We start from the raw sequence: 15,269 nt of genomic DNA on the forward strand, positions 1-15,269 counted from the left end.
TCCCCGAGTGACACAGTGGTGCAGGGAGGTGCTGCCTGGTCTGTGCTGGTCTCTCCCCGAGTGACACAGTGATGCAGGGAGGTGCTGCCTGGTCTGTGCTGGTCTCTCCCCGAGTGACACAGTGGTGCAGGGAGGTGCTGCCTGGTCTGTGCTGGTCTCTCCCCGAGTGACACAGTGATGCAGGGAGGTGCTGCCTGGTCTGTGCTGGTCTCTCCCCGAGTGACACAGTGATGCAGGGAGGTGCTGCCTGGTCAGTGCTGGTCTCTCCCCGAGTGACACAGTGATGCAGGGAGGTGCTGCCTGGTCAGTGCTGGTCTCTCCCCGAGTGACACAGTGATGCAGGGAGGTGCTGCCTGGTCTGTGCTGGTCTCTTCCCCGAGTGACACAGTGATGCAGGGAGGTGCTGCCTGGTCTGTGCTGGTCTCTCCCCGAGTGACACAGTGATGCAGGGAGGTGCTGCCTGGTCTGTGCTGGTCTCTCCCCGAGTGACACAGTGATGCAGGGAGGTGCTGCCTGGTCAGTGCTGGTCTCTCCCCGAGTGACACAGTGATGCAGGGAGGTGCTGCCTGGTCAGTGCTGGTCTCTCCCCGAGTGACACAGTGATGCAGGGAGGTGCTGCCTGGTCAGTGCTGGTCTCTCCCCGAGTGACACAGTGATGCAGGGAGGTGCTGCCTGGTCTGTGCTGGTCTCTTCCCCGAGTGACACAGTGATGCAGGGAGGTGCTGCCTGGTCTGTGCTGGTCTCTCCCTGAGTGACAGAGGCTTAGAATGGAGGATGGTGTCTGCTTCATGATCCAGCGTAACCACAGTCAGCAGGTATATTCTGCAGTTTATTTTGTTTTCATAAATGGAAATAACTGAAGGATTTTGTCTTCACCCCTTAGGCTTCTGAATGCTTATGATGAACATCAAACACTCCTAAAAGAACAGGATTCTTTGAAAAGGAAAGCGGAGAATGGGTAAGCAGTTTCTTGCTTAGAAGCCATCGTACCATAGAAATGCCGTTTTAAAAATATTTTTGCATTTATTATTGGATAGACCGAAATTGCGAGGGGGGCGGCTTAGAGAGCTAACAAGACAGAGACACCCACAGCCCTGCTTCGTTACTCCTGAAGTCCCTGCAGGTAGGGACCAAGGGCCTGAACCCTGGTCCTTGTGAACTGTAGTGTGTGCACTTAACCAGATGTGCCACCACCTGGCCCCTAGAAATACCTTCAAAACATTTAAAAAATATATTTATTTCTTCCCTTCTGTTGCCCTTGTTCTTTATTGTAGTTATTATTATTGTAGTTGCTGGATAGGACAGAGAGAAATGGAGAGAGGAGGGGAAGATAGAGGGGGAGGGAAAGACAGACGCCTGCAGACCTGCTTCACTGCCTGTGAAGCGACTCCCCTGCAGGTGGGGAGCCGGGGGCTTGAACTGTGATCCTTACGCTGGTCCTTATGCTTCGCGCCATGTGCGCTTAACCCACTGCTCTACTGCCTGACTCCCAGAACATTATTTTTTGGCAAACAGTCAACTATTTACCATTTGTTAAAAGTGCTCAGTTATAGAAGTTTTGAAAGCTTCCATTTTCACCTTTTGTTTAGGTCAGAAGAGCCAGAGGAAAAGAAATTGCACACCGAAGATACAACTTCATCATCTGCACAGATGATCGATGGCGATTTACAGGCCAATCAAGCTGCATATAACTATAGTGCCTGGTATCAAGTAAGTCCACGCAGTTATAATTGCATTTTTTTGTTCAGACATGTGACTGAAAGCATACACTAGGATAGTTCTGGTTTTTATTAAGCATCGAATAGTGTCTTCTTAGAAGTCTGCTTTAGCCGCCCAGGAGGAGGCGCGGTGACTGAAGCCTTGGGCTTTCCACTGTGAAGGCCGGAGTCGAGTCGGTCCCCAGCATTACATGTCCAATGTGGTGCTCTGCTTCTGGTTCTTTGGTTCTATTTTGTTTAAATACATCCTACTCAGAGTTCTAGTATTCTGACATGTTTGCTTTGGTTGTATTTTTTTTAAATACATACCATTCAGAGTTATAGTATTCTAACATGTTTGCTTTTTGCTTTCAGTACAATTATCAGAATCCTTGGAATTATGGACAGTATTACCCTCCCCCTCCAACCTGATGGAAAGACGCCTATCAAGTGGAGTATGTGAAAATAGGAGATTATTTTTTTAATGAGGGATGTGAACAGCATTAACTTGTTGTATTTGTCAACTTGTCTTCCCCGGTTCTGTGGAACATAATCTGTTAGTGATAGGAGGAAATGTCACTTAGTAGCTCACCACTGATCCTATTTCCTACCATTTATAAAATTTACTTTTTATTGGAGAACTATTTTTTGATTTTTGCATAAGTGTTCTAGAATTCTTTTGCGATGCATTTGCAACAGTTTTGTAGCCTTAAAGGTAGGAAATGAAACCGACTGCAGACCGTGTCGGTGCAGCGCGAGGCTGAGACACTGACAAAGGGCTGGGCAGCGAGACTCGCCTCCGAGAGAGAGAGAGAGAGAGAGAGAGAGAGAGAGAGAGAGGAGACTTTTCCCTTCGCTGACAAGGTTGTGTGTCAGTTACCCTTGTGAGCTTGTGTCTGAGAAAAGATATATTAAAGTGCTGTTTTGGCAGAGATAAGTGAGAAAATGGAATGTTTGCATCCATTTAGGAAAAATGAGTATCATATCAAATGCTCTTTCCAGAGACTTTGTATTTAGACTATTCATGTAAAACTTATAAGCTTTCATTTTGATCAAACTGATTATCTTCATTTTTGTAATAAAATGGAAGACTCATCCACTAATTGTTATGCGTTTAATGGGGGAAGTACTGAACGGATATCTCACTGGATCTATACGTCATTGGGGGTTGGGGTTGGCGTTGATGGATACATGTTCCTGAATTCAGTCACTGCTAGCATTTCTTAGATCTTAGTCTTTTTCTAAAATGAATGTTTGTCTTCCCACTACAGTATGCTTATTTTAAAGTCTCTGGGATGACCATCCAGGCCGTCTCAGCAAGTCGCCTTTAATAGCCTTGGTCCTGGTTATGCAGTCAGAGTATTAAGACATATTAACAGCAAACAAATCACGGCATTGGATTCATTTTTATTCAGCCTTTAAGTTTATAGCACGAGGCAAAAGGAGTATCAGTTCTCCTTAACTACATTTTACACAGCTGTAGTAAAATATTTTAGATTTAAGGGGTAAATAAGGGCTTATATATTCCTTAAAAGATGGATCAAGTAAATGATTTCAGCTTCTTGAACTTCCAGTTGATTCTCCCCTTAATCAGAAGTTTCTTAACGACCATCTTTTGTTGTTGCTGAAATCTTTAGATCTGAAGCACTGTTTCAGTCTATATCCACTAATTCCACTTCAAAAATCAGTTTTGCATTTGGTGGAATTCTGTTGAGGGAGTCAAGGTTATAAATTGACCAAAGCCAGCTATCCCCTTATGCCCAATAACCGTAGTCTAAAACTAGAATTATGGGGAGGAGTAGATAGCATAGTGGTTACACAAAGAGACAGTCAAGCCTGAGGCTCTGATGTTCCAGGTTCAGTCCCCTGTACCACCATCAGCCAGAGCTGAGTAGTGCTTTGGTAATAAATAAAATTAGAATTATGTATAATGGACATGAGGAGTTAATCCTGAATCAAAAGACTTTATAGTTAGTTATTTTTGCCTCCAGGGTTATTGCTGGGGCTCAGTGCCTACACCAGGAATCCACTGCTCCTGGATCCAATCCTCCAATGCTCAGGAGGCCATTTCTCCCTCTTGTTGTAGCCTTGTTGTGGTTATTATTGTTGTTGATGTCGTCGTTGTTGGATAGGACAGAGAGAAATGGAGAGAGGAGGGGAAGACAGAGAGGGGGAGAGACAGACAGACACCTGCAGACCTACTTCACTGCTTGTGAAGCGACTCCCCTGCCGGTTCAAGCCGGGGGGCTCGAACTGGGATCCTTCAGCGGGTCCTTGGGCTTTGCGCCACGTGCGCTTACCCCACTGCGCTACTGCCTGACCCCTAGCAGTTTTGCACCCTTAAGTATTTCTCCCACTAAATTAAAAATTAAAAGGTGACATTCCATGTGTATTTGAACTGTGCTTTGGTTTCTCTCTCATCTAAGTATCAAGAAGACTGTTCTGGCCTGGGTTCCCAGTCTGGACATTAGCCTAGAAAACCTCGTGTACACCTTCAGGTGCTATTTCCTAGCTCTTTTTTTTTTTTTTTTTTTTTTCTTTTTAAAAGTATTTATCTGTTCCCTTTTGTTGCCCTTGTTGTAGTTATTGTTGTCGTCCTTGTTGGATAGGACAGAAAGAAAGAAATGGAGAGAGGAAGAGGCGGAAGAGGAAGACACCAGCAGACCTGCCTCACCGCCTGTGAAGTGACCCCCCCCCCCCCCCCCCGGGCAGGCGGGGAGCAGGGGGCTGGAACCGCGGTCCTTACACCGGTCCTTGTGCTTGGCACCACGTGCGCTTAACCTGCTGCGCTACCGCCCGACCCCAGCTCTTTGGCTGTGAGCTATGAAGGGAAAAGGATACTTGGCATCAGGCTGGCCCTTCTTCCCGTAAGCCCATTCTGGTTCGATTTCAAGTCGAGCCTTTTCTCCTTTACTCATAGTCAAGAGTGCTTCATCCCACTAAAGGCAAGAACATAAAATCAATGCTAGAGATATAATTTTACAAAATGTGCGCGTTATAACTGGGGGGAGGGCACATAACCTAGCCGGATTCAGTGGGAAATTAAACACCTGTGATCTTTTTTTTTTTCCTAAAGGTTTTTTAAAAAATATTTATTTATTCCCTTTTGTTGCCCTTGTTGTTTTATTGTTGAAGTTATTATTATTGATGTCATTGTTGTTGGATAGGACAGAGAGAAATGGAGAGGGGAGGGGAAGACAGAGAGAGGGAGAGAAAGACAGACACCTGCAGACCTGCTTCACCACCTGTGAAGCGACTCCCCTGCAGGTGGGGAGCCGGGGTTCGAACCGGGATCCTTACGCCGGTCCTTGTGCTTGGCGCCACGTGCGCTTAACCTGCTGCGCTACCGCCCGACTCCCTATACCTGTGATCTTATAACCTTGTCAGCTGTCTAATCACAGATTAGATCACTGTCGTCTTTGTCCTTTCGTTCATCACAGAGAGGGTACCATATACATTTCAATGTGATGTTGAACTCCACTTGATGTAGCTGCATTATCCCAGCACACCATGCAGTATGCATAAAGCCAGCTTGCTATCAGCTCTAGCACACACTGCTGTACTCACGTAGAAAGAGAAAACCAATGTAATTAGTTTACTTACAGAAATAACAAGGACTCATTGTAGCAGGTCCTGAGGCACCTTCTATATAAACTGCAGCTGGGGCAGAGCCTCGAGGTGGAGCAAAAATCACAGTGTTCAGAACTGGGCGCCTACCACCTGAGCACACTGCCCCACATGCATCCCGCTGCCTGCCCCTGGCGCTGTGCCGTGCCACACCTAAGCCGTGCTCTGGACTTCCTCCCGCTGAATCATAATCTTTATTATCCACAATTAAAATTTCTGAATCAAAGATGATTTTCGTACAAAACCAAGGTTTCTATAGTGTTGCATTTTGTCCAAAATTGGATCTTACAGCCAAATACCAAATGGCTCAGTAAACACATGGGAGGATGCAGAGCTAAAAGTTGCAGAAACTGACTCGAAGAAAAACTAGCTCTAGAGAAAAGCCCAAGCTGGTCTGCAGCAGCGAGTCTGCATACTCACAGCAGTTAGGTCATTCCTGACCAGACTGCGTCTAGGAAGTCAGTCTGACAGAGAGCTACTCTGCAACACAGAGAGGCAGAGCGCACACAGCACCACAGGCAAGGACCGAGCCCCGGGTCCCCTCCTGTAGGGGAACTGCAAGAGCAGCGAAGTCCTGAGCAAAGACTGAAGTGATTTTTTCTCCCTCTTAATGTCTGTCTCTATCAAAAAAAGGAAAACTAGGAACTGCCACCAGGAACCGTGAATTCCTTGTGCAAGCACTGGAACACCTAGAGATAACCCCAGTGGTAACTTAAGAAAAAAGGAAGGGGGTCGGGGAGTCGGGTGGTGGCGCAGTGGGTTAAGCGCACATGGTGCAAAGCGCAAGGATCCCGGTTCGAGCCCCCGGCTCCCCACCTATAGGGGAGTCGCTTCACAGGCAGTGAAGCAGGTCTGCAGGTGTCTGTCTTTCTCTCCCCCTCTCTGTCTTCCCCTCCCCTCTCCATTTCTCTCTGTCCTATCCAACAACAAACATCAACAACAACAATAACCACAACAAGGGCAACAAAAGGGGGAAAAATGGCCTCCAGGAGCAGTGGATTCATGGTGCAGGCACCGACCCCCAGCAATAGCCCAGGAAGCAAATAAAGAAAAGAAGGCTTTATTACTTGCTCTGTGTGTTTTAAATTGCTCATTTAATGTAAAAACCTTGTTGGGGGCTATGCTAGCCATATTCCTTTCTCTCTTAAAGACTATTTATTAATGAGAAAGATGGGAGGAGAGAGAAAGCAGCAGACATCACTCTGGGGACCTCACGCACCGAGTCCAGCGCATTACCATCCTCCCCCACTGTTGTCCTTTATTTCCTGCGTGAGTAATGACCTGGCAGCAACAGCACCCAGCTTGTCCAAACTTATATCCCCAATTGTAATTCTTTATGGCATCAAGGCACAAAACAGCATTTGTCAGAATATCTTCTGATTCAGTGACATTTTCTACTTACTCCTCTGATAACTTTGCCTATTCCAACCTTAAAACTTAAAGGCTTGGCACTTTTCTTCTTCTTTGAACCTATAAAACAGATTTCCCTTCTAATTAATCATGAAATTATGTTCTAGTGGAAAAACACAGTAATTTCAATCTCTGGTTTGACTCCTGAAGTTACAACATTCATTTGAAAGGAAGCAAAGCTCAGAGAGCCAAATGGAAAAAAAAAAAAAAAAGATAAAGATAAATCTGGATGTAAAAGTAACTCGGTTAACAGCCAGCAAGGTCACTCACTCACTCGCTACATCATGAGACCCCAGGCTGGCTACCTGGCACTGAATACGACAGAAGCGACAGAAGCATGCTCTTGGCTCATTTAAAACAAAACAAAAAGCAGTACTGTCACCACCAGGACTTCACTGGTATGGACTGATTTCTCCAGCTAGAGAGGGAAACACATCATAGCATGAAGCTTTTCCCAGTGAGGTCGGAGGTGGGCTTGAACCTGGATCGCAAACATGACCAAAGTGGTGTGATGTCTCAGTAAGCCATTCTGCGTCACCCCCCCTCCAGAAAATCTTAAAAACAGAAATGATCTAAACAGGAGAGGAAAATATTTGAATTACCAGAGCAGTGCTCAGCTCTGGCTTACTGTGGTGCACAATGGATTGAACCTGGGACTCTGGAGCCTCGGGAACAGGAGTCTATTTGCATAACCATTATGCTATCCACCCCGCCAGAAAATTTAGACTTATACCATTTCAACCAGCACACTAGTCTTTCTTTTTTTAATATATCTCGTCTGATGGTGGTACACCCAGTAGAGCGCACACACTATGCTATGCGTGAAGAATCAGGTTCAAGTCCCTGGTCTCGCACCTGCAGTAGGAAAACACCGTAAGTTGTGAAGCAGCGCTGCTTCACGTGCTCTCTCTGCCTCTACTTCTCTTTGTCTCTATCAGGAAAATGACACAGAGAGGGAGAAAGAGAAAGATCAAAAGTTTTATTTGTTCAGCCCACAGTGAACTGAAGATTTCTTTGAAATAAATCAGATGCAAAAGACTTCTGGGAAATGCCAATCAAGGAAATAGGGGCTGTCTATACTCAACACACAAGTATTTTTGCTATGCCTTAAAGTCAGAAGAGCACATTCAGACTTACTTGTTTGAATATTAGTATCAAAGACGGTCCCGTCCTGGAGTGTTCCTGTATACCAACAGTGAACAACATCTCCCTTCTTTGGAAAGTTGGTTTTATCTCCTTTTTTCAGTATAGATTTTGTATATTTTGGTGGACCCTGAAAATCGTAGCACAGTTACTCACGCCATTTATTTGTTCATTTTGCAGACAGAACACTGCTCAGTCTCGGCTTGTGGTACTGGGGACTTAACCTGGAACCTCCCTCAGGCGCACTTCCTAACAAAGCTACAGAACCTAGATACAGACCAGGGCTCAAGGGACAGGGCACATGGGCACGCATCCAGAACCGGGGGCTCGAACCTGGGTCATTGCATATTGTAACGTGCGCTCAACCAGGTGCACCACCACCTGGCCCCTCTCAATTTCTATATCAAAAAAGAAACAATTGGGCAGGGGGAAGAATGGAGGGAGTTGAGGATTTGCAGTACAGGTACTGAGCCCCAGTAATACCTTGATGGCAAAAATAAAAAAGTCGGGGCCGGATGGTGGTGCGCCTGGTTGAGCAGTGTATTATAACATGCAAGGACCTGGGTTTGAGTCCCCAGTCCCCACCTGTAGGAGGAAAGCTTTGCGAGTGGTGAAGTAGTGCTGCAGGGGTCTCTCTCCCTCACTGGATTTCTGGCTGTGTCTATCCAGTAAATAAAGATAAAAAAAGTCACAGCACAAATGACTTGGATTTTTATAAGAGGGAGATAGACTAGAGCACATTTTGTGCTTAAACAGGCTGATTTTTTTTTTTTTTTGAGAAGGGGGTGAGAAGGGGGTGTGGCAGTGACAGGGTCTTGCTGAAACATGGCCGCACTGCTCTGCAGCTCGGAAGCTTCCCCTCGTATAAGGGATTTGGATTCCCGTGGTGGTGGGGCTCCTCCAATCTGGGCCATGAGCAAGGGAAGGCCGACATCATACTGGGCAACCACCAATCTTCTGACCCCTGTCCCGCTCAGACACGCGAGGCAGGTGCTGTGGTGCCGGAGGACGTTCTGCGTTCTGATACTGCACTGTCTCTACCTGTATGTCTCCCTAGCTCCGAACAAGTGGCCTTGAGCGATGAAACGAGGCCCAGCTCCATGTGAAAAAGGCTGACATCAAAACATGGAAATCATGGTGACAAGCACATCTTCAGTAGAGAATTCACTAAAGCTAAAAAGACTAAGGAGCATTCAGCTATATAAGGAATGTGTCTTCTTAAACTCTCACTATAATATACACGCACATACGTGTACACGTACAGAATATTAAAAACATTTTAATATCATATATATATATGCGTGAGCTGAGCCCTCACGCGTGCGCAGTTTTCAGTTCCCAGGCCACGTTTTTTCATTCATATAGACCAAGAGAAGAGTCCATCGAGGGCTTGAGCCGGGCCACACACGTAGCAAGACAAGTCCTGCCTGATGATGCGGCTTTCTGCCCCACACACTACAGGACAGTGCACAGTGGGAGGCCAGACCAAGGGGCCAGAAACCCACTGCGCAACCGGCTCAACGCGTGCCTCGCCACTTGGTCCGCCGACCCTGACTCGGTGTCACCTCCTCTCCTCGAAGGTGATGAGGCAGGTAAGGAATCTGCCACAGAGCTCATGAGTTGAGAAGGACCCCAAAGATCCCACTCCTTCCACGCCGTCCATTTGCCTCAGACAACAATGAAATCGTACTTAACTCCTTTGATGCTGACGGCTAGAATATAGGCTCGTTATCTAGTAAGCTCCATCTGTGTGTTAGTGCCTGGCAAGGTTTGCGATACTTTGCAGGTAACTTTTAACTAGCACTATTCTGTGGAGTAGTTACTATGGTCTCTACCTCATAAACAGACCAAGTGGTTAAGGGACTTGCCTACAACTTCTAAGCAGATGAATAGCCCTTGAAATCACGCACCCTGGAGATAAACTTTGTCCTCTTAACCCCTTCACTACTTCTTAGTCAGCTATCCAAAATCAGGTATGAGCAATCCTTTTCCTACTTCCACTCACTCAGCCTTACAGTGACCTTCTCACCATCCAGCTTTTATAGAGAATGCAGGTATAATGCTTGCCCTGGGCATACAGGCTGCCCCAACTCAGAGTCCAGGCGGCCTCCCCCGTCAGACCAGACCACATCTACAGCCCGAGTCTCAGTAATGTGACCTATGTAGGGAAGCAGCAGGCTCCTTCTCGACATTCACTTACTTCAGTAACGCGAATCTGAACGTTTAGGCGGGAGGACAGCCTGTGCCGCCAGCTTGTTGGGATAAAGCTTAAAGGTGCTGTGGCTTCACAGGGGCACAGTGAACGAGGCTTTGGACTCAGAAGCGTGAGGTCGTAAGTGAGCACTAGAATCGCCTGTGCCAGTGACGCCCCAGTTCTTTATACCTTGCCCCCTTTGCTAGTTCATGAATCTTAAAAGAAATAAAATTAAGGGAGTCGGGCTGTAGCGCAGCGGGTTAAGCTCAGGTGGCGCAAAGCATAAGGACCGGCATAAGGATCCCGGTTCAAACCCCGGCTCCCCACCTGCAGGGGAGTCGCTTCACAGGCGGTGAAGCAGATCTGCAGGTGTCTGTCTTTCTCTCCTCCTTTCTGTCTTCCCCGCCTCTCTCCATTTCTCTCTGTCCTATCCAACAACGACAACAACAATCATAACGACAACAATAAAACAACAAGGGCAACAAAAGGGAATAAAAAAAAAATTAAAAAAAAAAAAAAAGAAATAAAATTAAAAAAATAGTGGGGGTTGTATTGCTAAATGGGAATCTGGGGAATGTTATGCATGTAAAAAAAAAAAAAAAAAAGAAGTAGAAACGCAAAGCAGAAATAGACTGAGTTTGGAGTATGGCACCAAAGTAAGAAAGCAGAAGTGCACTAGAGTTTGCAGTGAGTACCTCCCTAACACTTCCTCTCCAGTTTTCCAAGCTTTGGGTCCATGATTGCTCAACAATTTGTTTGGCTTTGTATGTTAACTCTCTTTTCAGTCACCAGGTTCCAGGTGTCATCAGGATGCCGGCCAGACTTCCCTGGACTGAAGACCCCACCAATGTGTCCTGGAGCTCAGCTTCCCCAGAGACCCATCCTACTAGGGAAAGAGAGAGGCAGACTGGGAGTATGGACCGACCAGTCAACGCCCATGTTCAGCGAGGAAGCAATTACAGAAGCCAGACCTTCTACCTTCTGCAACCCTCAATGACCCTGGGTCCATGCTCCCAGAGGGATAGAGAATGGGAAAGCTATCAGGGGAGGGGGTGGGTTATGGAGATTGGGTGGCGGGAATTCTGTGGAGTTGTACCCCTCCTACCCTACGGTTTTGTTAATTAATCCTTTCTTTAATTAAAAAAAAAAAAAATCCTATTTTAAGTGTGTTTAGAAACAGTAAGAAAAAAAATCTTCATGAAGAAGTAGCACGAGGGCCGAGGAGACAACATATTGGTTATGCAAAAGCCCTTTCATGTTTGAGGCTCTGGGGCCCCAAATCCAACCTCTGGCGTACCACCATCAGCCAGAGTTGAACAGGGCCCCGGCATCGAACTCTCCCTGAGTGCACGTTACAGTGTGCAAGGACCGGGGTCTGCAGGTCCCCACCTGCAGGGGGGGGAAGCTTCACAAGTGGGGAAGCAGGGCTGTAGATGGCTACCTCTCTCCCTGTCTCCCCTTCCCTCTTAATTTCTAGCTGTCTCTAGCCAACAAATATAGATAAAAAATAAAAAGTAGCATTAAGATACAGTTTTAAAACGGTTATGCAAAGAGACTCTTACACCTAAGGCTCCAAAGTCCCAGGGTCCATCCCCCACACCACCAGCAGCTGAAGCTGAAAGGTGCTCAGGTTAAAAAAAAAAAAAGGGCAGCATGCTGAAGATGACCCTCTATTAACGGCTCTAAGTAGCTATCCTCAGCTCTACTAGGTGGTCCATCTGCAGTGCAAGGTGATACCTGGCTCAAGCCTTCAAATCAAAACAAAAACTAGGAGGGGAAAGGTGAGACTGATCGACCCGTACCTTGCAGCCAGGCCCGAACTGCTTTTCTTGCCAAGGACACTGTGTGTAGTAGGAAAAGCTAAACATAATCAAAGTGAAGTTTGCTGCCGTCCAACCTGGCCATCGAATCAGTATCTTAAAATAACCTTTAAAGTGCGCGTCGGGCACAGGGACCGTCTACAATCCAAAGTGGAGGGGGTTCACAGCACAGGAGCAGTTAGTTAAGTATTTCTCTCTCCCGGCTCAGAACTAGTCCCAGGAAGCACATGCTCTTCTCAAATCACCACGCGAACGCTGTGTACAGACCTCCTCCGCAGCCTCTTCCAGTTTGGTTTCTTTGGGTTTGTCGTCATGGAGCTTCGCGCTCTTCACCTGCTCAGACACTTTACCGAGACTCTCAGTCCCCCTGAAACGCTGTGGGGAGAGCGTTAGCACTGATCACACTCGGGGCAGGACGACAGGACGGCAGGACGACAGGACTCCCGGCTGCGTGGGCATCTACACTACAGGTACAGGCCGTGTGACTCACAGGGAATGGAGGGGCTGCTGAGGCTAGAGGCTCTTACACCAGAAAAGACAGTCGACAAGTCAGAGCCCAGAAATGAGTTCACAGTGTCAGTTCTGAAGCAAGAGATAGCAGCGTGAGAGAGGTGGGCAGACTCGAGAGACGAGCATCATTCAAACAACTTCTGAACAGACTCTTTTCCCTGTGGACCCAGACCCAGTCTCTCGCCCGTCCGCCCTGCCATTCTGCCGAAGAGCCTCGACAGGCCTGACCGTTCACGATTCGTGAAAGGCAGACGGGGACACGTCAGCACATTGCACACGCAAGTGCATTTCAACGCTGGTGAGCCGTGGCGCCAGGCTGTGCACCGACACTCAGGTTCGAGCCCCCTGGTCTCCGCCCGCCATGGCAGCGTCACCGTCATGAAGCAAGTGCCGCAGCCGTTTCTCCCTCTCCGCCCCCAGCCCGTTTCTCTCGGTCCCATCGGAGGGAAGGACGGAAAGGGAAGACGAGGGAAAAACGGCAGCCGGCAGCAGTGGATCCGTGTGCAGGCGCCCGCCAAGACCCAGTGATGACCCTGCTGGAAATGCGAGACAGACAGACAGGCAGGCAGGCAGGCAGGCAGGCAGCTGTGGGCATGCTGAGTGCTGAGTGACGGTGCTTCTTGGTCCTCCCACCCCCATCACTGAACCACAGAACGAGGTGACATGCGGGTAGCGACACATAGCAACACTCACCCTCGTCTCAAAAAGATGGTTATAGGCTGTCACCAGGTGGTCCTTGTTCGCTGTCTTGGCCACGTTTTTAATGTTTCCCAACAACTTGTGTTCTGCGAGAAACTGAAGGGGAAAAAGAGAACGCTGGCCAGCTACTCAGAACACGATGTTCCGCACGCAAGGAGGGTGGCTTATCCGCAGCGATGAAGGAGGCTAAGGCACTGGCACTCGCTCCCAACGAGATTTAAGGAGGACGGAACAGAGGGTTGACAGGAATGACGCGCGAGGCAAGAACCACTAGCAGGAGGAGCTGCCGCTCTCTGAAACAGAACCGGGGACACTTGCTGCTCTTTCCTGAGGGGCTGCAAGTCGAAGAGCGTGAAATCGAAGATCGACTAAGAACCGTCCCGCAAGGCACCCGGACACAAAAAAGAATCTACAGCTCAAGAGCTAAGGGCCTGGGTGGTGGCGCACCTGGGTGAGCGCCCGCTACAGTGCGCAAGGACCTGGGTTCGAGCCCCCGGCTCCCCACCTGCAGGGGGAAGCATCCTGAGTGGCGAAGCAGGGCTGCAGGTGTCTCTCTCTCCCCCATTCCTCTCGATTTCTGGCTGTCTCTATCCAATAAATAAATAAAGATAATAAAAAAAAAATTAAACAGGGAGTCAGGCGGTGGCACAGCGGGTTAAGCGCACTTGGCGTGAAGCACAAGGATCCCGGGTTCGAGCCCCCGGCTCCCCACCTGCAGGGGAGTCGCTTCCCAGGCGGTGAAGCAGGTCTGCAGGTGTCTGTCTTTCCCCCACCTCTTGATTTCTCTCTGTCCTATCCAACGACAACAGACATCAGTAACAACAATAAGAACTACAACAATAAGGGCAACAAAAGGAAAATTTTTTTTTTTAAGTGTATTATCCTCGTCTTGGCAAGTAATCACCAAGGATTACGCTTACTATGTACGCAGCGGGGCTGGGGGTCTCTGTCTCCCCTCCCTCTCCATGTCTCGCTGTCCTATGCAGCAGAGGTAGTTAGGAAATGAAAAAAAAACAGTCGTGCAAAACAAAACAAAATAAACTGTCCGCAGGGGATCGCACCCAGCATTCTTTTGAGTTTGTTTTTTATATTTATTTTCCCTGCTGATGCCCTTGTTTTACTGTTGTTATTGATGTCGTCGTTGTTGGACAGGACAGAGAGAAATGGAGAGAGGAGGGGAAGACAGAGAGGGGGAGAGACAGACAGACACCTGCAGACCTGCTTCGCCGCCTGGGAAGCGACTCCCCTGCAGGTGGGGAGCCGGGGCTCGAACCCGGGATCCTCACGCCGGTCCCTGCGCCACCGCCCGGCCCCCCACGCCCCGGGTGCTCGGCCGATGTGCCCCGCGCCACCGCGCGCCCGGGCCTCCCCGGCGCCTCCCGCCCGCCGCCGCCGCCGCCGCCGCAGCGACACGGGGCCCGGGCGGCCGCCACTCGCGGGGCTGCACACTGCGGCTGTCCCGGGCCGGCCGCCCCGCCCCAGGTACCGAGTCCGAAGCGTGGTCCTGCAGGAACTTGATGATGTCCTTCTTGGGCAGCTGCTCGCTGCGCAGTTGCTCCGTCGTCCAGGCCCGCTGGGGAACGGCCGCCGCCATCTTCCCGCCGCCGCTGCCAGGCTGAGACGTCCCCCCCGCCCCCCGCCCCCCGCCCCGGGGGTTTCGGCATCACGCCGCCAGGGGGCGGGGCCCGGCCGCTGAATTCGACGTCACGGGGCCAGGGGAAGGGGGCGGGGCCTTGGACGTATCACACCTCCAGGAGGCGGGGCCAGGCCGCTGAGTGCGACGTCACGGGGCCAGGGGGCGGGGCCCGGCCGCTGAATTCGACGTCACGGGGAAGGGGGCGGGGCCTGGGCGTAGGGCTGTGCCATGCCGCCAGGGGGCGGGGCCAGGCCGCTGAGTGCGACGTCACGGGGCAGAGGGCGGGGCCTGGGCCTAGGGCTGTGTCACGCCGCCAGGGGCCGGGGCCAGGCCGCTGAGTTCGACGTCACGGGACAGGGGGCGGGGCCTGTGACGTGTCACACCGCCAGGGGGCGGGGCCAGGCTGCTGGATTCGACGTCAGGGGCGGGGCCTGAGCCTAGGGCTGTCTCGCCGCTAGGGGCGGGGCCCCGACCGCTGAATTCGACGTCATGGAGCCAGGGGGCAAGGCCTGAGCCTGGGGCTGTGTCTCGCC

At 49.7% G+C, this 15,269-nt stretch overlaps 2 protein-coding genes across 5 annotated transcripts in view; one reads left to right on the forward strand and one right to left on the reverse strand.

The window, feature by feature from the left end:
- The window catches only part of PRPF39 (pre-mRNA processing factor 39), a 36,325-nt gene extending 33,533 nt beyond the window's left edge, over positions 1-2,792 (forward strand). For all 4 annotated transcript variants that reach the window (XM_007531141.3, XM_016191730.2, XM_060175573.1 and 1 more), the window contains 3 exons: positions 884-958; positions 1,590-1,710; positions 2,073-2,792. In XM_007531141.3, the coding sequence (XP_007531203.2) occupies positions 884-958; positions 1,590-1,710; positions 2,073-2,129 (253 nt within the window). In that variant the 3' untranslated portion in view covers positions 2,130-2,792. The remainder of the gene's footprint in view (positions 1-883; positions 959-1,589; positions 1,711-2,072) is intronic.
- Positions 2,793-3,084: 292 nt separating this feature from the next.
- Positions 3,085-14,751, reverse strand: FKBP3 (FKBP prolyl isomerase 3). Its single transcript, XM_060175575.1, has 7 exons — positions 14,587-14,751; positions 13,095-13,196; positions 12,159-12,266; positions 7,872-8,007; positions 6,727-6,794; positions 4,539-4,636; positions 3,085-3,404 (listed from the first exon to the last, which is right to left on the reverse strand). Exons 1-7 carry the CDS (start codon positions 14,692-14,694, stop codon positions 3,350-3,352), a joined length of 675 nt encoding a protein of 224 aa, XP_060031558.1. The 5' UTR covers positions 14,695-14,751; the 3' UTR covers positions 3,085-3,349.
- Positions 14,752-15,269: the final 518 nt, after the last annotated feature.

This window comes from Erinaceus europaeus, chromosome 16 (assembly GCF_950295315.1).
Source record: "Erinaceus europaeus chromosome 16, mEriEur2.1, whole genome shotgun sequence".
NCBI lineage: Eukaryota > Metazoa > Chordata > Mammalia > Eulipotyphla > Erinaceidae > Erinaceus > Erinaceus europaeus.